The 18,458-nt window shown below is 38.6% G+C and overlaps 1 protein-coding gene across 16 annotated transcripts in view; it reads right to left on the reverse strand.

Moving 5' to 3' along the window:
• The window catches only part of DMD (dystrophin), a 2,035,724-nt gene that overhangs the window by 1,115,522 nt on the left and 901,744 nt on the right, over positions 1-18,458 (reverse strand). For all 16 annotated transcript variants that reach the window (XM_039486264.1, XM_039486496.1, XM_039486317.1 and 13 more), the window contains one exon: positions 2,096-2,206. In XM_039486264.1, coding sequence (XP_039342198.1) covers positions 2,096-2,206 — 111 coding nt within the window. The remainder of the gene's footprint in view (positions 1-2,095; positions 2,207-18,458) is intronic.

Consider the following 18,458-nt stretch of genomic DNA (forward strand, 5'->3'; position numbering starts at 1 on the left):
TTAAGCACAATTATATCTTTTTTACAGCCACTATTTATTTTGTCTAGATATTTCAATGAATATCATCACCATATTGAGTAGGTAATGCATATAAGGAATTTTTCTTAGAGCAAAAAATAAATGTGTACAGTATTTGTCTATAAATGTCTGCTCTGAGAAAAAAATAAGTAAAGACTGATGTTTTGCTGTCTGATTCATCACTGTGGTACTCCAGTTTTAAGTCAGTATAACTCAATTGACATCAGTAGATTTGCACGATCTTAAAACTGGAGTAACAAAGTAAAAAATCAGGCAACTTGTTAGTTTAAGTATGTGTTTAGTTTTCAGTAAAACTGTGATAGTGATTCATTTTATGTATACACAAAAAACCCCTTTACAATTATGTAAATTAACCAATTTTGGTTCAGATTTAAGTAACTGCATGTTATCTAAATGAATCAATTCAGATTGACAAAACCTATAGTAATGTGCATGATCATTTAGAGGCCTTTTGAGGAACTCTTATCAGGACAAAAGAGTGTTAAGGAATCAACTCTATCATATGTAGAAAAAGAAATTAATGGCATATGTATCAAACAACTGCAAAAACATTAAGGCCTAAAAATCTCAGTAACCAGATAATCTCCCCAGCTGTTCATTTCCTCCTGTTTTAGGGAAGATATTCTTTTCCCAATACATACACATCTCTGTAAATGTTAGTTTTTGCCCAACATGTCCAGTAAGCACAGAAGTGTTCATCAGCTGTGTTGTTGAATGTACAAGGATCTATGTACGAATCCTTTTGAAACCAACATTTCACTGATGGAATGCTGGCAGTATCAGAGTTGCCATGGAGACCAGAAGGGAAAGAGTTAACAGGAGATATGTAGATAGTTACATATATTCATCAAGGAATGAATAGATCCCAAATGGAAGAGGAGATATTAAATAGCATCAAACATGTTTTTCAAAATAAATAACTTTTAACATTTTATTACTAGACTTTTCTATGCACCTCTATTACACACAAACAATAATCTATTCATCCTCTCGGCAGGTCTGTGAGCTAGGGAAGTATTATCATTCCCATTTTGGAGACTGGAAAATCATGACAAATATTAAAGAAGACTTTGGCAGAGCTGGGGAAAAAAAACAGATAACCTTGCTCACTGTCCTGTGCCTTAACCGCAAGATCAAACTCTTGCTCTTTGCTGTTAAATCATGGTGTTTAGCTTACCCTACCATGAAAGATGTGATGATCAATGATGTATTTTAACATGAGTATCAATGTATTTATTTCACAGCACCATGGAAGTTCAGTCTATTCAACTTTTGGTATGAATACTAAAGAGGATGATAGGGCCAGGAATATTTTAAAGACCATTTCGGGGGGCATAAAACAGAAAATGGAATTTTCTTGCTCCTAAATGTAATTAAGCCAGCCCTCATATCTAACATGTCTCCCTTTGTTTATTAAGTGATTTGGAATAACATGTTAGTTATCACTTTTAATCAGCAATCAATTGCTCAGGCTGGACTTTGATACTCCACTCATACCACTTACATCTGGCAAGTACTTAAAGTATGGGAACTGTAAATGAGGATACATATCTTGCAAAGAGTTTTCCAAAAATATTTACAGTACACAGGAGACTTATTAAAATCATGCTTTTGTACCTAAAATGGAGTCCCATACACTTGCCAACTGGCCAATTTTTAATACAAATATCTTAATATATCTCAAATGATGATATACCCAACACATCTTTTATGGCGTTACTTTTTATGCTATTATTACACTCAAAAGATCTACTTCATAATGGGTCTACTGAATTGATTACAATTTTGATATGTGCAGCATTATATATGCTACAATTGTTGACCATTTTTGCCATACATTGTAGCAGGCAGAAATAAAAAACAACACTAATAAAATAGAGCAGGAGATTTGTTATCTGATTCTGTGATTTGTTAAGCTGACTACTGTTACATAATAGCTCAAAGTTTCAAGGAACAACTGAAACACCACATATACATAAATATAAATCATCAAGAATATTTCAACATATAACAGTGTTGTGTATAGGAAGGACAGGAGGAAACGGAGGTTACATACCTGTGCAACATCAATTTGGGAGAAAACTCTTTTGGCAGCATCCTTACCCTGGCTTCGTTTTTTCATTTCTTCCAAACTGATCTCATGGCTTGTCAAATCAGATTGTATTTTCTGTTGGAAAACAAACTTAGTAATCAGATGTATTTGAAAAATAACTGTATCCTGCTACAATCAGAGTATCTAATTCCTGACATATATTAAAGAGACATTAAGCGATATTAAAACTCTGGAAGAAATAACTGAAAGGAGAATTATTTGTTTACTTCCTTATAATTCATTTTATTTTACTTTCTTGTGTGACAACTCAATAATACCCTCTCCTCCTGCTTAAATGTAAAGCCAAATTCTGAGTTTGTGACAATGACGACAATCTGTTGCTAAGGACATTACAATTACATTGCAGTTCCTGAATATAGATTTCCTTCTCAAGAGAAGCAGATGGATTACAATTGCTTGCCTTTGAAAAAAATCTAAAGTAATTATGGAAAAGAAACATACATAAACAGGTAAAGGAGTTTACTTGGATATTTTTTTTTCTTGTTTGACCTGTTGTGTTAATAGCTTTTTAGGAGATTTTTGATATAAATTATAAATATTTGATCAAACTATCTGATATGTACAGTAAATGACATCATCTTACACTGGTATGTATTCCCTATATATACAAATGTTGTTTAACTTGTGGTTTAGGACTCACTGACCAAAACTTGCATTCACTGTCTGCTAAGAAAGGGCAAATGTACAACAGTAGGCTGATGACAAAGGACATTCATGCTTTCATCTCAGCCATTTTTAGTGAATATTTCTGTCTGTCATTTTCAGCAAGAACCAGCAGGTGATCAAATTGCAATTCAATGCAATTTTCAGCCCTTGTCATCTCATCATAAATCAGTCTCATAAAAAGACACCAATTGATTTAAGCAACGCTGACCAATGCTATAACATGCAAAACAATTCATATAATGCATATTGATATAACCCAATTTAGACAATTTCAAAACAATTTATGTGGAAATTGTTAGAAAATGAATATCTGCTAGTAGCAGATTGCTTAACAATTACCGCTGTGAATAGGAACTCTGAAATAACTATTAGCTTTTTTCTCATCACGGAGAGTATTTGAAACCATTATTGCTAAACGGAAAAAAAAAATCTAACTGTAACTTTCATCTATTCCCAGTATTAGTTACACAAAAATCTCACAAAACCACTACAGCCTACCTATAAGGTAGATGCATTGCTAAGGTACACTATCTCTTAAAACAAAAAAACCCTGTATTTCAAGAAAAGAAATAAGAACTTAAACTTTATATTGCCACACAAATTAGGAACAAGCTTTTTCATTTAGTTCAAATGTGAACAAATTTGAAAATTGTAATTTTTTTTAAATCACATTTTCATTTGTATGTTGCCTACAAAGCTATATATACTGTATGCTGTGTGTGTGTGTGTGTGTGTGATGATCAACATGGGCATAAAGACTTTTTTATAAAGGTGCCCAGTGTATAATAAAACAATAAGAGAGCTAAGAATCTTAGAGTAGTTGGGAACCAGCATGTCCTGCTGTACTGTACATGTATTAAAATACATTTTTAAAGACACAGATGTACAGAAATTTGTAAAACCCCATTAGCAATGATAACCTCTTTATGTTTTCAAGGCTCAGCTACACAGTATTATTTATAGAGCTAGTCAGAAATTTTCCAATGGAAAATTTGGTCAGGAAATGATGATTTGTTTAAAGTGAAATGTTTAGCCGAAGCATGTTGATTTAGAAAAAAATTCCTTAAAAAAAAAATCAGAATGGAGAGTCAAATATTCCATTTTGACCTTTTCAGACTGGAATGTTTGATCTGCCATTTCAAAATGACTTTTTGTTTCAATATTTAAATATTTGACATTATATAATAAAATTTTTAAATGTCAAAATCAGAACAAAATTTTTCCATTTTATAAAATATTTTGATCAGTTCCCTCCTCACCCCCCAAATTTCATTTCACAGGAGATTTCATTTTTGTTCTATTAAGGAACAGAAAAAACTTCAAAATCACACAATTTCCAAGGAAACGGAAAATCCTCTTGCCAGGAGTTCCAATTATTAAATTCTGAACTCAAGTATACAAATGCATAAAAATCGATATGCAAAAAATTACAAAGGACTGTGACTCTGTGGTTTGTTCTGATATAGCACAGGGAGGCAAAGGAGGGGTACAACAGGGACCAAGAACTACACAAGGCCTCTCCACCAGGCCTTTGCACCCTCTGCCACTTATGGGGCAGGTATGGAGAGAAGCAGCTGAGACAGATGTGGGAGAGGTCATTCAACCAGAACCCCTGTTGCACCAAATGCCACTCTCTGCAACCACCCCTACAGCAGGATCAGAGGAGGGGAACAGTGCTGCTCAGCATAGGGAGCTGGAAGAAGACAGTCTATCAGGTTCCCTGCCCCCACCAGCAGCCTAGATACACTCTACTCCTCCACCACCAGTTGTACAGGGGTGAGCAGCTGTCCTGACTGGGAATATAAAGTGCAAGCCGAGAGTAGCAAGCAGCAACCTAAGGATGTCTCTGTCTGACAAAACCATTAAACTAGTCTTTGAATAACTACTGCTAGTTTGTTTTTCTTTTGCATGATGAGGCTGATCACCAGTGAAGGACAAAGAAAGAATAAGGGAGAAAGGGACTTTTGACTTTGTGTGATGCCTGGAAAGAGCATGGGTAGGTGGAAGAGACTGCAATGATTGGTTTCTACTGCCCATAAAAATATCTATTTATGGAATTTAATGAAACCCCATGCAACTGGCCATTTTGCTTCACTGCACTTTTTTGAGACCAAAAGCAATGTAAAATATTTGCCAAGTACAGATGATGTGCCCCAAAGTGCCTAACTCTAAGTATGAGAGTAGCTACGTTGACTTACCTGATGCAAGCAACATTTGTTCATACAAAAAGAAAAAGAAAACATTTCACTCATTCTTCCTTTAGGAATTTTACTTTGGAAAATCCCAACTATCATCAAATATGTTTAGTCTAACTTGTAATTTGGGGCCTATGGTTGAGCCAGCACCCTCAGAGCTGTGTGGTGGATGTGCAGCTGCTATGCAATAATTTAGGAATATTGATCTGTAATAATGTTATGAATGTTTTATGTGACCCGGATGGGGAGACAGTCACTGTATAGCTTTATTGGGTTATTGGAATCTGCACAGATACTACAATGGAGAATGGTTTGGAAGAGTTATCTGAGGGAAGGGATCAGAAGGAGATCCCATCGACCAGAAAGCATGGGATGCACTGTCTTAGGGATGGGGGTTTCACAACCACCACTCTCAAGAGGAGGAGACAGGTGGTGGTAGTTGAGGACTTCCTTCTAAGAGGGATGGAGTTATCCATCTGCCGTCCAGACTGGGAGACTCGAGAAGTGTGCTGTCGAGACTGATCAAGCACTTGGACCACTACCCCTTCCTACTTCTCCAAGTGGGCAACAATGATACTGCCAAGAATGACCTTGAGTGGGTCACTGCAGACCATGTGGCTCTGGGAAGAAGGATAAAGGAGTTTGAGGCGCAAGTCGTGTTTTTGTCCATCCTCCCTGTTGAAGGAAAAGACCCAGGTAGGGACTGTCGAAGCGCGGAGGTAAATGCGTGGTTATGCAGATGGGGTCAGAGAGAGGGCTTTGGATTCTTCAACCATGGGATGTTGTTTTGGGAAGAAGGATTGCTAGGAAAGAGATGGGATCCACCTAATGAAGAGAGGGAAGAGCATCTTTGCAGGCAGGCTTGCTAACCTAGTGAGGAAGGCTTTAAACTAGGTTCGTCGGGGGATGGTGACCTAAGCCCAGAGGTAAGGCGGGGGGAAGAGGGATACCAGGAGGAAACACAAGGAGGAGGGTGCAACAGGGAAGGCCTTCTGATTCATACTGAGAAAGTAGGGCAATTGGCTAGTTATCTTAGGTGCCTGTACACGAATGCAAGCAGCCTGGGAAAGAAGCAGGAAGAATTGAAAGTCCTGGCACAGTCAAAGAACTATGATGTAATTGGAATAACAGAGACTTGGTGGGGTAACTCACATGATTGGAACACTGTTATGGATGGGTATAAACTGTTCAGGAAGGACAGGAGGGGGAGAAAAGATGGAGGAAATGCACTTTATGTAAGAGAGCAATATGATTACTCCAAGCTCCAAACTGGAGAAAAGACTGTTGAGAGTCTTTGGGTTAAGTTTAGAGGTGAAAGCAACAAGGATGAGGTTGTGGTGGGCATCTACTATAGAGCACCAGACCAGGAGATTGAGGTAGATGAGACTTTCTTCAGACAACTAACAGAAGTTTCCAGAATACAGGACCTGGTTCTCATGGGGGGGCTTCAATCACCCTGACATCTGCTGGAGAGCAATACAGCAGTGCACAGAAAATCCAGGAAGTTTTTGGAGAGTGTTGAGGGCAACTTCCTGGTGCAAGTGCTGGAGGAACCAAATACAGGCCGTGCTCCTCTTGACCTGCTCTTCGCAAACAGAGAAGAATCAGTAGGGGAAGCAGAAGTGGGTGGCAACCTAAGCAGATAGTGACCATGAGATGGTTGAGTTCAGGATCCTGACAAAAGGAAGAAAGGAGAGCAGCAGAATACGGACCCTGAACTTCACAAAAACAGGCTGATTCCATCAGGGAACTAATGGGCAGGATCCCCTGGGAAGCTAATATGAGGGGCAAAATTGTCCAAGAGAGCTGAATGTATTTTAAAGAAGCATTATTGAGGGCAAATGAACAAACAGAAAGAATAGCAAATATGGCAGGCAACCAGCTTGTCTTAATAGAGAAATCTTCAGTGAGCTTAAACACGAAGAGTAAGCTTACGAGAAATGGAAACTTGGAGAGATGACTAGGGAGGAGTATAAAAATATTGCTCGAGCATGCAGGCGTGTATTCAGGAAGGCCAAAGCAGAATTGGAGTTGCAGCTAGCTTTTATGCTTTTTTTGGCCTTGGTCTTCACAGACAAGGTCAGCTCCCAGACTGCCACACTGGGCAGTATGGGGAGGAGGTGAGAAGCCCTCAGTGGTGAAAGAACAGGTTAAGGCAGGGGTAGGCAACCTATGGCAGGGTGCTGAAGGCGGCACATGAGCTGATTTTCAGCGGCACTCACACTGCCTGGGTCCTGGCCATCCGTCCCGGGGCTCTACATTTTAATTTAATTTTAAATGAAGCTTCTTAAACATTTTAAAAACCTTATTTACTTTACATACAACAATAGTTTAGTTATTTATTATAGACTTATAGAAAGAGACCTTCTAAAAATGTTAAAATGTATTACTGGCACGCGGAACCTTAAATCAGAGTGAATAACTGAAGACTCGGCACAGCACTTCTGAAAGGTTGCCGACCCCTGGGTTAAGGACTACTTAGAAAAGCTGGACATGCACAAGTCCAGGTGTCCAAACCTAATGCATCTGAGGGGCCTGAGGGAGTTGGATTTCAGAGCATTGGCCATTATCTTTGAAAACTCATGGCAATTGGGGGAGGTCCTGGACAATTGGAAAAAGGCAAATATAGTGCCCATCTTTAAAAAAGGGAAGACAGAGAATCCAGGGAACTACCGACTGGTCAGCCTCACTTCAGTCCCAGGAAAAATCATGGGCCAGGTTATCAGGGAATCCATTCTGAAGCACTTGGAGGAGGGGAAGGTGATCAAGAACAGTCAACATGGATTCACCAAAGGCAAGTCATGCCTGACCAACTCTATGGGTATGGGGAAAGTGGTGGACATGATATATCTTGGCTTTAACAAAGCTTTTGAAACAGTCTCTCACAGTATTCTTGCCAGAAAGTTAAAAAAAGTATGGATTGGATGAATGGAGTATAAGGTGGATAGAAAGCTGGCTAGATCATTGCGCTCAACAGGTAGTGATCAACGGCTCAATGTCTAGTTGGCAGCCGGTATCAAGTGGAGTGCCCCAGGGGTCAGTCCTGCGGCCGGTTTTGTTCAACATCTTAATTTATGATCTGGATGATGGAATGGATTGTACCCTCAGCAAGTTTGCGGATGACACTAAGCTTGGGGGGAGGTAAATATGCTGGAGACTAGGGATAGGGTCCAGAGTGACCTAGACAAACTGGAGGATTGGACCAAAAGAAATCTGATGAGGTTCAACAGGACAAGTTCAGAGTCCTGCACTTAGAATTGAAGAATCCCAGGCACTGCTACAGGCTGGAGACCGACTGGCTAAGCGGCAGTTCTGTAGTGGACAAAAAGCTGGATATGAGTCAACAGTGTGCCCTTGTTGCCAAGAAGGCTAACGACATATTGAGCTGCATTAGTAGGAGCATTTGTAAGAGATCGCAGGAAGTGATTATTCCCCTCTATTCAGCACTGGTGAGGCCACATCTGAAGTATTGCATTCAATTTTGGCCCCTCCACTACAGAAAGGATATGGACAAACTGGTGACAGTCCAGCGGAGGGCAACAAAAATGATTCGGGGGCTGGGGCACATGACCTACGAGGAGAGGCTGAGGGAACTGGGATTATTTAGTCTGCAGGAAAGAAGGGTGAGGGAGGATTTGATAGCAGCCTTCAACTATCCAAAGGTTGGGTTCCAAAGAGGATGGAGCTAGGCTGTTCTCAGTGGTGGAAGATGACAGAACAAGAAGCAATGGTCTCAAGTTGCAGAGGGGGAGGTGTAGGTTGGATATTAGGAAAAACTATTTCACTACGAGGGTGGTGAAGCACTGAAATGGGTTACCTAGGGAGGTGGTGGAATCTCCATCCTTTATAAACTTGTTGGAAAAAAAAACCAGAATGGTTTTGAAAAAAATGATATGAACTGATCTTTTTTAATAGAAAAAAACCATACTCATTAGGGGTTTTCAAGGCTCTTGTTAAGGATAAAGACTTGTTTTACTAACTGACCAGTATGTCCTTCAAAGTAGCTCTCTATTCAGGAACACTGGAAACTTGCTTTGAGTGGGCAATTTTGATGGAACCCCTTTTGGATGCATCTTTTCAAGGGAGCACTTAAACAGCTCAGCACTGTGATGAGCTTTACGTGTGAGAGGGAGTCTGAAGCATCACCACCAGATCTGCCAGCAGCTGCTACCACCACCACATGATGTACCCAGGCATTCACACTGTTGGGTCTTCTTTCTTCTTATCTTGAAAGAATGATCATATGGGGGGACGGTTTGATGGGGGCAGAACTCAAAAGCCCACTAGTAAATGAGCAACATAGAGACCTGGGAGAAGGGTCAGAATCTGGGCTGGGGGGACGGGGGGTAGGGGGAAGGGAAGGCTGTTATAGACAAGAGAGAATACAGAGGGGAAATCAAATCAGTATCTTAAATGTCTGTATACTAATGTGAGAAGTATGGGGAATAAGCAGGAAGAATTAGAAGTGCTAGTTAATAAAGACAACTATAACAGCTGGCATCACAGAGACATGGTGGGATAATACACATGACTGGAATATTGTTATAGAAGGGAACAACTTGCTCAGGAAGGACAGGCAGGGAAAAAAGAAAGAAGGTGTTGCCTTATATATTAAAAATGTATACACTTGGACTGAGGTTGAGATGAAAATAGGGAAAAAAAACCTTGTTGAAAGTCTATGAGTAAGTATAAAAGGGATAAAAAACAAGGGTGGTGTCAACCAGGAAGAAGAGGTGGATGAGGCTTTTTTTAAACAACAACAGAAATCATCCAAAGCATGATGATGGTGGTGATGGGGGACTTCAACTAACCAAACATCTGTTGGGAAAATAACACATCAGGGCACAGATTAATACAAAAAAAGTTCTTGGACTGTATTGGAGACCATGTTTTTATTTCAGAAAGGAGAGAAAGCTACAAGGGGAGAGGCTGTTCTAGATTTGATTTTAACAAATAGGGAAGAACTATTTGAGAATATGAAAGTGGAAGTCAGCTTGGGTGAAAGTGATAATGAAATGATAGAGTTCACAATTCTAAGGAATAGTGGGAGGGAAAACAGCACTATAAAGGTAATGACTTTCAAGAAAGCAGACTTTAGCAAACTCAGGGAATTGGTAGGTAAGATCCCATGGGAAGCAAATCTACAGGGAAAAACAGTTCAAGAGAGCTGGCTGTTTTTCAAGAAGACATTATTAAGGACACAAGAACAAACTATCCCATTGGGTAGGAAAGAAAGGAAGTATGGCAAGAGAACACCCAGGCTTAACCAGGAGATCTTCAATGTTCTGAAACTCAAAAGAGTCCTACAAAAAGTGGAAACTAGGTCAAATTACGAAGGATGAATATAAAGAAACAACAAAAACATATAGGGATAAAATTAGAAAGGCCAATGCACAAAATGAGATTAAACTAGCTAGAGACATAAAGGGTAACAAGAAAACATTCTACAAATACATTAGAAGCAAGAGGAAGACCAAAGAGGGTTGGCCATTACTCAATGAGGTGAGAAACACAATAGCAGAAAATGTTAAAATGGAAATGGCAGTTTTTACCAAAAAGATTCATAGTGATTGGACATCTAACATAGTGAACACCAGTGGAAATGAGGCAGGATCTGAGACTAAAATAGGGAAAGAAAAAGTTAAAAATTACTTAGACAAGATATCTTCAAGTTGCCAGGGCGAGAAGAAATACATCTTAGAATACTCAAGGAGTTAACCTAGGCAATATCTGAGCCATTAGTGTTTATCTTTGAAAGGTCATGGAAGACAGGAGAGATTCCAGAGGCCTGGACAAATATAGCAGCGATCTCTAAGGGAAATAGACAATCCAGGGAATTATAGACCAGTCAGATTAATTTCAGTACCTGGAAAGATAATGGAGCAAATAATTAAGCAATCAATTTGCAAACACATAGAAGATAATAAGGGGATAAATAAAAGTCAGCATGGATTTGTCAAGAACATATCACATGAAACCAACTTAATAGCTTTATTTGACAGGGTAACAAGCCCTGTGGATGGTGCGGGGGAGTGGTAGATGTGATATATCTTGACTTTAGTAAGGCTTTTGACACTGTCTCACTTGACATTCTCATAAACAAACTCGGGAAATAAAACTGAGATGAAGCTACTATAAGGTGAGTGCATAACTGGTTGGAAAACCATTCCCAGAGAGTATTATCAGTAGTTCATAATCAAGATGGAATGACATATCAAATGGTGTCCCTCAGGGATCAGTTCTGGGTCTTGTTCTGTTCAATATTTTCATCAATGATTTATATAATGGCATGGAGAGTACACTTATAAAGTTTGTGAACAATACCAAGCTGGGAGGGGTTGCAAGTGCTTTGGAGGATAGGATTAAAATTCAAACCGATCTGGACAAACTGGAGAAATGGTCTGAAGTAAATAGGATGGAATTCAATAAGGTCAAATGCAAAGTATTTCACCTAAGAAGGAACAATCAGTTGCAGACATACATAATGGGAAATAACTGTCTAGGATAGAGTACTGCGGAAAGGGATCTAGGGGTCATAGCAGATTACAAGCTAAATATGAGTCAACGGTGTAACACTGTTGCAAAAAAAAAAAAAAAAGGAAACTTCGTTCTGGGATGTATTAACAGGAGTGTGGTAAGCAAGACAAAAGAAGTAATTCTTCTGCTCTATTCCACGCTGATGAGGCCTCAACTAAAGTATTGTGTCTAGTTATGGCTGCCACATTTCAGAAAATATGTGGACAAATTCAAGACAGTCCAGAGAAGAGCAATACAAATGATTAAAAGTCTAGAAAACACGACCTATGAGGAAAGACTGAAAGAACTAAGTTTGTTTAGTCAGGAGAGGAGAAGACTGTGGGGGGGGCACATAATAATAGTTTTCAAGTACATAAAAGGTTGCTACAAGGAGGAGGAAGAAAAATTGTTCTTGCTAATCTCTGAGAATAGGACAAGAAGCAATGGGCTTAAATTGCAGCAAGGATGGTTTAGGTTGGACATCAGGAAAAACTTCCTACCTGTCAGGATGGTTAAGCACTGGAATACCTTGCCTAGGGAGGTTGTGGAATCTCCATCATTGGAAGATTTTAAGTGCAGGTTAGACAAATACCTGTCAGGGATGGTCCAGATAATATTTAGTCCTGCCTTGAGTGCAAGGATCTGGACTAGAAGACCTCTTAAGGCCCCTTGCAGTCCTTTGATTAAATGATGAAAAGGAACTAATGAAATCACCACTTTCCTGGCTATATTTTAAATAATTCCTGACATGTGAATCTAATGGTCTGCTATTCCCTACCCAAACATGTCAGATTCCACACCGCCTTATTATTCCTACTTTTCTACATTTTTTTTTTGTTTTCCAATAAGAGTGTTGCTTAACCATCTAGGAGAAATCTACTCTTAAAAAGACTTTCTTGTGAAAATTTGAGCAAGCTTAAAGTACAGCTGTTTGCTGTACCTGTGGGTTTTTCAGCAACTGAACATCAACCCAGAAACAGAAGCTGCATTTACCTATCTTTTCTATTTCTTTAGACTCCCACCCACACCCTCTTTTGTAAGCATTTGGGCCAAAGTTTCTGTTGTATAAGTGGTTTCAGTGGACTTCAGTGAAGTTTTGCTCATTTGCACGAATAGAAAATTTGGCCTTTTGGCCTTTTTTAGAACAGAATCTAAGGACCTGTAATCTATAACCCCAAAAGTGTCTCCCAGCATGGACATCTGATAGCCTTCTGACAGATTGCCAAACAAGAACAATTTGCTGCAGAATAGAGGAGAGAATGTGAGAGTTAAATGAAGGTTTACTAATAGTTTAAAATATTTTAATTCCCTCCCCCATCCGTCCCTTTCTCTTTAAGTGAATTCCCCCCGCCTTTAAGTTTTTAATCAATATTTTAAAAATGCTTGTTTTTGTGGCATACAACAAATTAATGAAGTCCCTGGCAAATAAGACCCAAGCCCATCTTAGAATAAAATAGGATAACTTCAAAAATTATAACACCCTAACAATCTAAACCAATCCTCATGATAGGCCTCTGCTAAAAATAAATAAATAAAATGGTTTAGGTTAGATATATGAGACAGGATGTATCTTATCTATGAATTCTCATATCTCTGATACCCACTAAATTTCTGAGTCGGGGAATATGTGGTACAAAGCTGGCATAAACTTGGGAAATCTCTGGTTGCCCCGTAGGGCAGGTCTCCGTTTAATGTCACAATGAGGAACAGAGCTGAGGGGCCAGGAGAAGGAGATTGGAGTGGTGGATGTGGTCAAGTGCAAGACTAGGACAAAGATGATGAGGAAGGTAACAAGTGCACACTGAATGGTTACAACTGCAGAGTGTTAGCACATGGTTGTTCTGATGGATTCAGCAATTGCAATGCACATGGATCAACTGATTGTGGTACAAATGAATCTCTGTTCAAAGTGATCAATAAGTATACACATATTAAGAGAAAAGTAAACTAGGAATGAATATCTTAAGGCTGTCTCCATTCATCTATTTACCAATGACAATTAATTCCAGAAGCCAAAACGCATCTTGATTGCTCAGAAGCCAAAGCAATACTCACCCAAATAAATAGTCGGTGTCAGTGTCATGTAAATATGATATATGGTATTCAATATTACAAATATTTGTTTCTTTCTCCTCAAGTACCTCATCAATTAACTCAAGCTTTGTTTTCCAAACTACTTAGTTCAACCTCAGAGTCACTCTAGAAAGCACATAATTGAACAATGCTTATCACAGTAGGTCAGGCCCAACATAGTAGAGATAAAAGTGTGGTGTTTAAATAAAGTGTTATGGGACATTCCATGGAGACTGCTCTATCTTCCTTTTAAAAATTGCTCTGCTGGCAAAATATAAAGCATGACCTAAGAACATAGAACTGAAGAGAACAAGCACATTAGAGAAAAGACCAGAAAGAAGAGTAGAATAGATTGTAAGAAAAAAAAATCTACTTAATTGACACCTGTTTGCAGTCTTAGAAAAAAAGAGGTCAAAGGTTAAATGGATCTTGAACAGGACCAAGACACATCTTCTATCCTATTCGCTACACCGGTAATGCCAGCCGTGATGCCTCCTGGCATTCACTTCTGCCACAATCATCTCAATGCTTTTTTCCTCCCATTTTTTATTCTAGTCCATCAGTCCATTCCAGCACTCTAATCCTAAAGACTCTCAAGGTTTCATTTTTAAATCCACCCTTATTCTGTTCTCTCTGCTCCAAGAGCTCCCTGTCTATGTTGTCTTGTTTAGACTGCATCTTGTGCCTTGTCTATTGTTGCATTAAAATGATGTCACTATGAGTGAGTGAACTTAAACTGCCTATGTTCTGTTCTGAGGATAAAGACATTCAGTTGCCAGATCAACAAAACAAAAATAAACGAAGAGGCACTTATCAGATTAAAGGATCTAATTTAATATTGCTGTGAGTACTGCTTGTATGAGAAGAGGACTTTTTGGGATATTCAGTCCAGTATTTCTATAACTAAAAATCACTTTTAAAAGATAAATGAACCAAATGAAGAGAGCCTTGCAACACTGATATCACAAGGTAGAGAATCAGTGCAACAGCTGAAAATATGTAAAACTGCTCCTACTTTGAATTAGAGACGGGAGATTCAAGAGAACTCAATCTTTTATTTTTCCCCCATGCAAAAAATCCCTGCAAAGCCATTGGAAATCCACAATGCTTCTACTACAACATTTAGCAAACAGAGGAGAGAACTGAGACAAAAATTCTTGAACATGAGTAACAGAACCAGGAACTTTATTGTTTGATTAAATGTAACTACACAGAATGACAAGCAAATATAACTGGAGTCTCTGACTGTAGTATTTATTGAATAAAGGAAAACTATTTAGTTAGCAATGATTAATGTCTCAGTAAAATAACAATAATGGAACCTAATCAGGGGAAAAATAAGCCAAAACCTAGGTTAATAGAAAGCAGATGTTTTGTCAAAAATAGTTCCATAAAGCAGTTAATAGTAGACAACAAACTGATGTGAACTTGCATTGCAAAATAATGGCTTAAAAGACAATGTGATTGTGGGCTGCTTATGGTATTCAGACATGCATCACCATGAACAGCACTGAGAGACTGTGCCAACAATACAGCAAACAGTTCTGGTCACCTCAACACCGGAAAGAAGCCCAGAAAATTCTAAGAAGTTCTAAGAGCAACAAAAATGATTAAATGGCCAGGGAAATGGGGGTTGAAGAGGTTACTAGTGCCTCTGCAGCTCTCAAGGGCAGGGAATCCTTTGGCAATTTCAGAATTGGGAGAGGAACACTTGTGCCACTGGTAAGGGAGGGCACATCTTGCCTCTGCCATTCCAGGTAGGGCCATGCCGTGCCCTCCAACCCCCCCCCCCCCATGCCATGTATTTACTTAATTTGGGATTTTACTTTACTGATTTATAGAAATCCAAGATGCAGGCAGAGATTACGTCACACTCAAAAGAGATTAGATGGCCACAGTCAAAATTAATAAGTGCTGAAAAGCAGGACAAATCCATAAGGAGTCAAATAAATGAGCTGTGTACTAGTACATGCTGCTTTGGGACAGTGCAGATGTATGCCCTGACACCACTTGAATTTAAAATAAGCCAGTAATAGGTTACTTTTCAAAATACACATACTGTAATTCACAGGTGTGAATGATTTCCTGGCCTGAGTTTGAGCACTAACTTGCACAACAAATACAATAAACTTAATGAATCACAGTTCATTAAACACTGTGAACAGCAGAGGGATTCAGTTAAATTAAAAACTGTTGGAATCAATCTTTTTTTGTTTAATTTTTTGCTTAAAGCCCACGGTAGAACAGCAACTTTGGGTTTTTAAATATTGCATTTACAAATTAAAAGCCTGATTCTGAAAATCTATCACCATAAAAAAGAAAAGAACGATCATGCCAAAATTTAAGGATATAAAAAAAAGGAAGAACCATCAGGTAACAGGAATAAATTGTTATGCAGGAGAACAAACTATAATACCCAATAGTTGCCAATAACTGAAAACTAGGCAACCAGCCTCAGTAGCCGCAGTGGTGGTTCTGAGAAGGAGAGGCCAATGTGGCTTTCTTTCAACCACTCTTCTCCATTAGCAGTTCCAACAGAGAGTCCAATTGTGGCCTGCTGCATAATCATGCAATTTTCTGAACAGATTTGATCAGGACCTGCCAGAGAAAAGAGGCTATACAAGTCTATGGGCTCTGACACGGATGTTGACTAATATGGTAAGATGTTGACATGATGCAGGAGTAATCATGCACTTTTGTTATTCCTTGGTTTTGTATGAACTAATTGAATATAAATGCTAGTGTGTTACATTAATTGCAAATGTACTGAGCCTTTTGCATAATTTGAACTCCCTTACCAAAACTGTCAGTGAGAATACAGAGTTGTAGCTTTAACTGTGACTATTATTATTTTTAAGAACCTGGTGTATTCCAAAAATAAACAATACATGCACAAGTGCACAGATGGCAGAAGGAGTTTCTGCATGCTAGTGCAATATTTACTTTTTTATATGATTATGTGCATCTACTTGAATTGCAGCATGTAGTGTGCCAAGATTTCCTGTTGTTTTGGGTTTTTTAATGTTAAAGGCCTGTAACTACCACTTCAGTATGCATAAATCATTAGGCTTTCAACGATTGTGCTCACTTTATCTTCTGGTTTACTTATTTCAAAGTAACAGTTTAGATTGAAATATTTAGCCATTCAATGCAATAGAACTGATCACGTATAGTTCAGTTGCTACTTATCTAGATGCTCTGTGTAGACCGGTGCTAATTAACAACAGAGCACTATAAGTACTTAGGGTACTTCTCAAATGTAATATCCATGAAATTCCTTTTTGAAATTGAATCGAAGTCAGGAAGGGAACCAGAAAGAGAGAAACAGAGACACACAAAAGGACAGCCTCACAGAGTGTGTGACTGGTAGTAAAATACTGTTTACTATGACACCCACAAAGGAACATGCTAATCATGACACCTATTTATTTTTTGGCTATGGTATATATCACTATGGTAGTATAGAACTGGAGATAATTTTACTTGAAAAATGTAGTAATTACATAGCAAAATAGCTAACAATGTCTGTTCTCTACAGCAGAATGCAAATTAATTTATAATTATTGTTGGACCTACTATACGGTTATCTTTGGGAACATATGCAATAAACCTGATATAATTAAAACTGGACACATATTCTTATATAAATGCATAAAGTTAGGGCTTAGAACTGTATGTAAGTGTTAAATAACCATTGTAGGTACCTAAGTGCTTATTAGGTGACTAAGGACACATCAAGACTCTTAATTTTAGGAACCCATTGTTTAAAATTTGGATCATGGAATTCATAATCACAAAACTAATTGGTTAACATCCGAATTTCATCTGACAGGGTATGTCGTTTGTTTTCCTAGTCATTGAAGATTTACAAGAATTACATCTACAACATGTGTATATGTTAATTTCAAATTTGGCCAACTGTGGAAATGCTCCTTCCTTTCTTCCCACACAATCTAAATCTTCTCTAAAGAGGTGAGTTGTGGGATTCCTGGGATCATGGTAAACAGGAGAGTTCATTCAATTCTCAGGACCATCCTTTTCTTCATGTGGGTATGCACAACCCATCAGAGAATGGAGGAAATCTGGTACAAGTCATTATACTATTGCAGAGTCCTAGGGACACTTTCTATTCCCCCACACTGCAAAAGATGGGGTTGGAAATTTTTAGACTACATTGCCATTTGCTTTTTCCAGTTTCAGGTCTTTGCTCTATTAGCCAGGGAGACACCAATAACTTGAGACTAAGTTCCCTGTAATAATTCTTCTGTGTAAAACTGAGAGCAAACATCTTGGAAATAACTTCCTTTATTAGGATAGCATGTTCAGCAAGTCCCCTATCATTGCTCCCAATGATGTGATTGCCATATATGGCAATTGGACTGGGCAGAGTCTCAGATTCAATCTGCTCCTGGGAAAAGGGCATTTACTGAACACCTAATTTAGTATTTCTCAACCACCAGGCACAGAGGTATTTAGTTGTAGAAGGAAATAGTTTTTGTGGGTCCAGAATAGAGGAAACAATGTGAGTTTGGCAGACAACTGTTTTGCTGACATCTTTACAAATTATTTTACTTTACTACTAAAGTAAAGCTCTACATGGCTTTTGGCCTTTCTCACTTTATCCCTACATGTTCTGACCTCAATAAGGTAGCTTTCCTTGCTAATCCCTCCCATCTTCCACTCCTTGTAGGCTTTCTGCTTTTTATTAATCACCTCTCTGAGTTGCTTGCTCATCTAGCTTGGTCTACAACTCCTGCTATGATTTTTTCCCTTTTCTTGGGATGCAGGCTTCTGATAGTTTCTGCAACTTTGACTTGAAGTAATTCCAAGCCTCCTCTGCCGTCAGATCCACAAGT

Source organism: Mauremys reevesii, linkage group 1 (genome assembly GCF_016161935.1).
Source record: "Mauremys reevesii isolate NIE-2019 linkage group 1, ASM1616193v1, whole genome shotgun sequence".
Taxonomy (NCBI): Eukaryota; Metazoa; Chordata; order Testudines; family Geoemydidae; genus Mauremys; species Mauremys reevesii.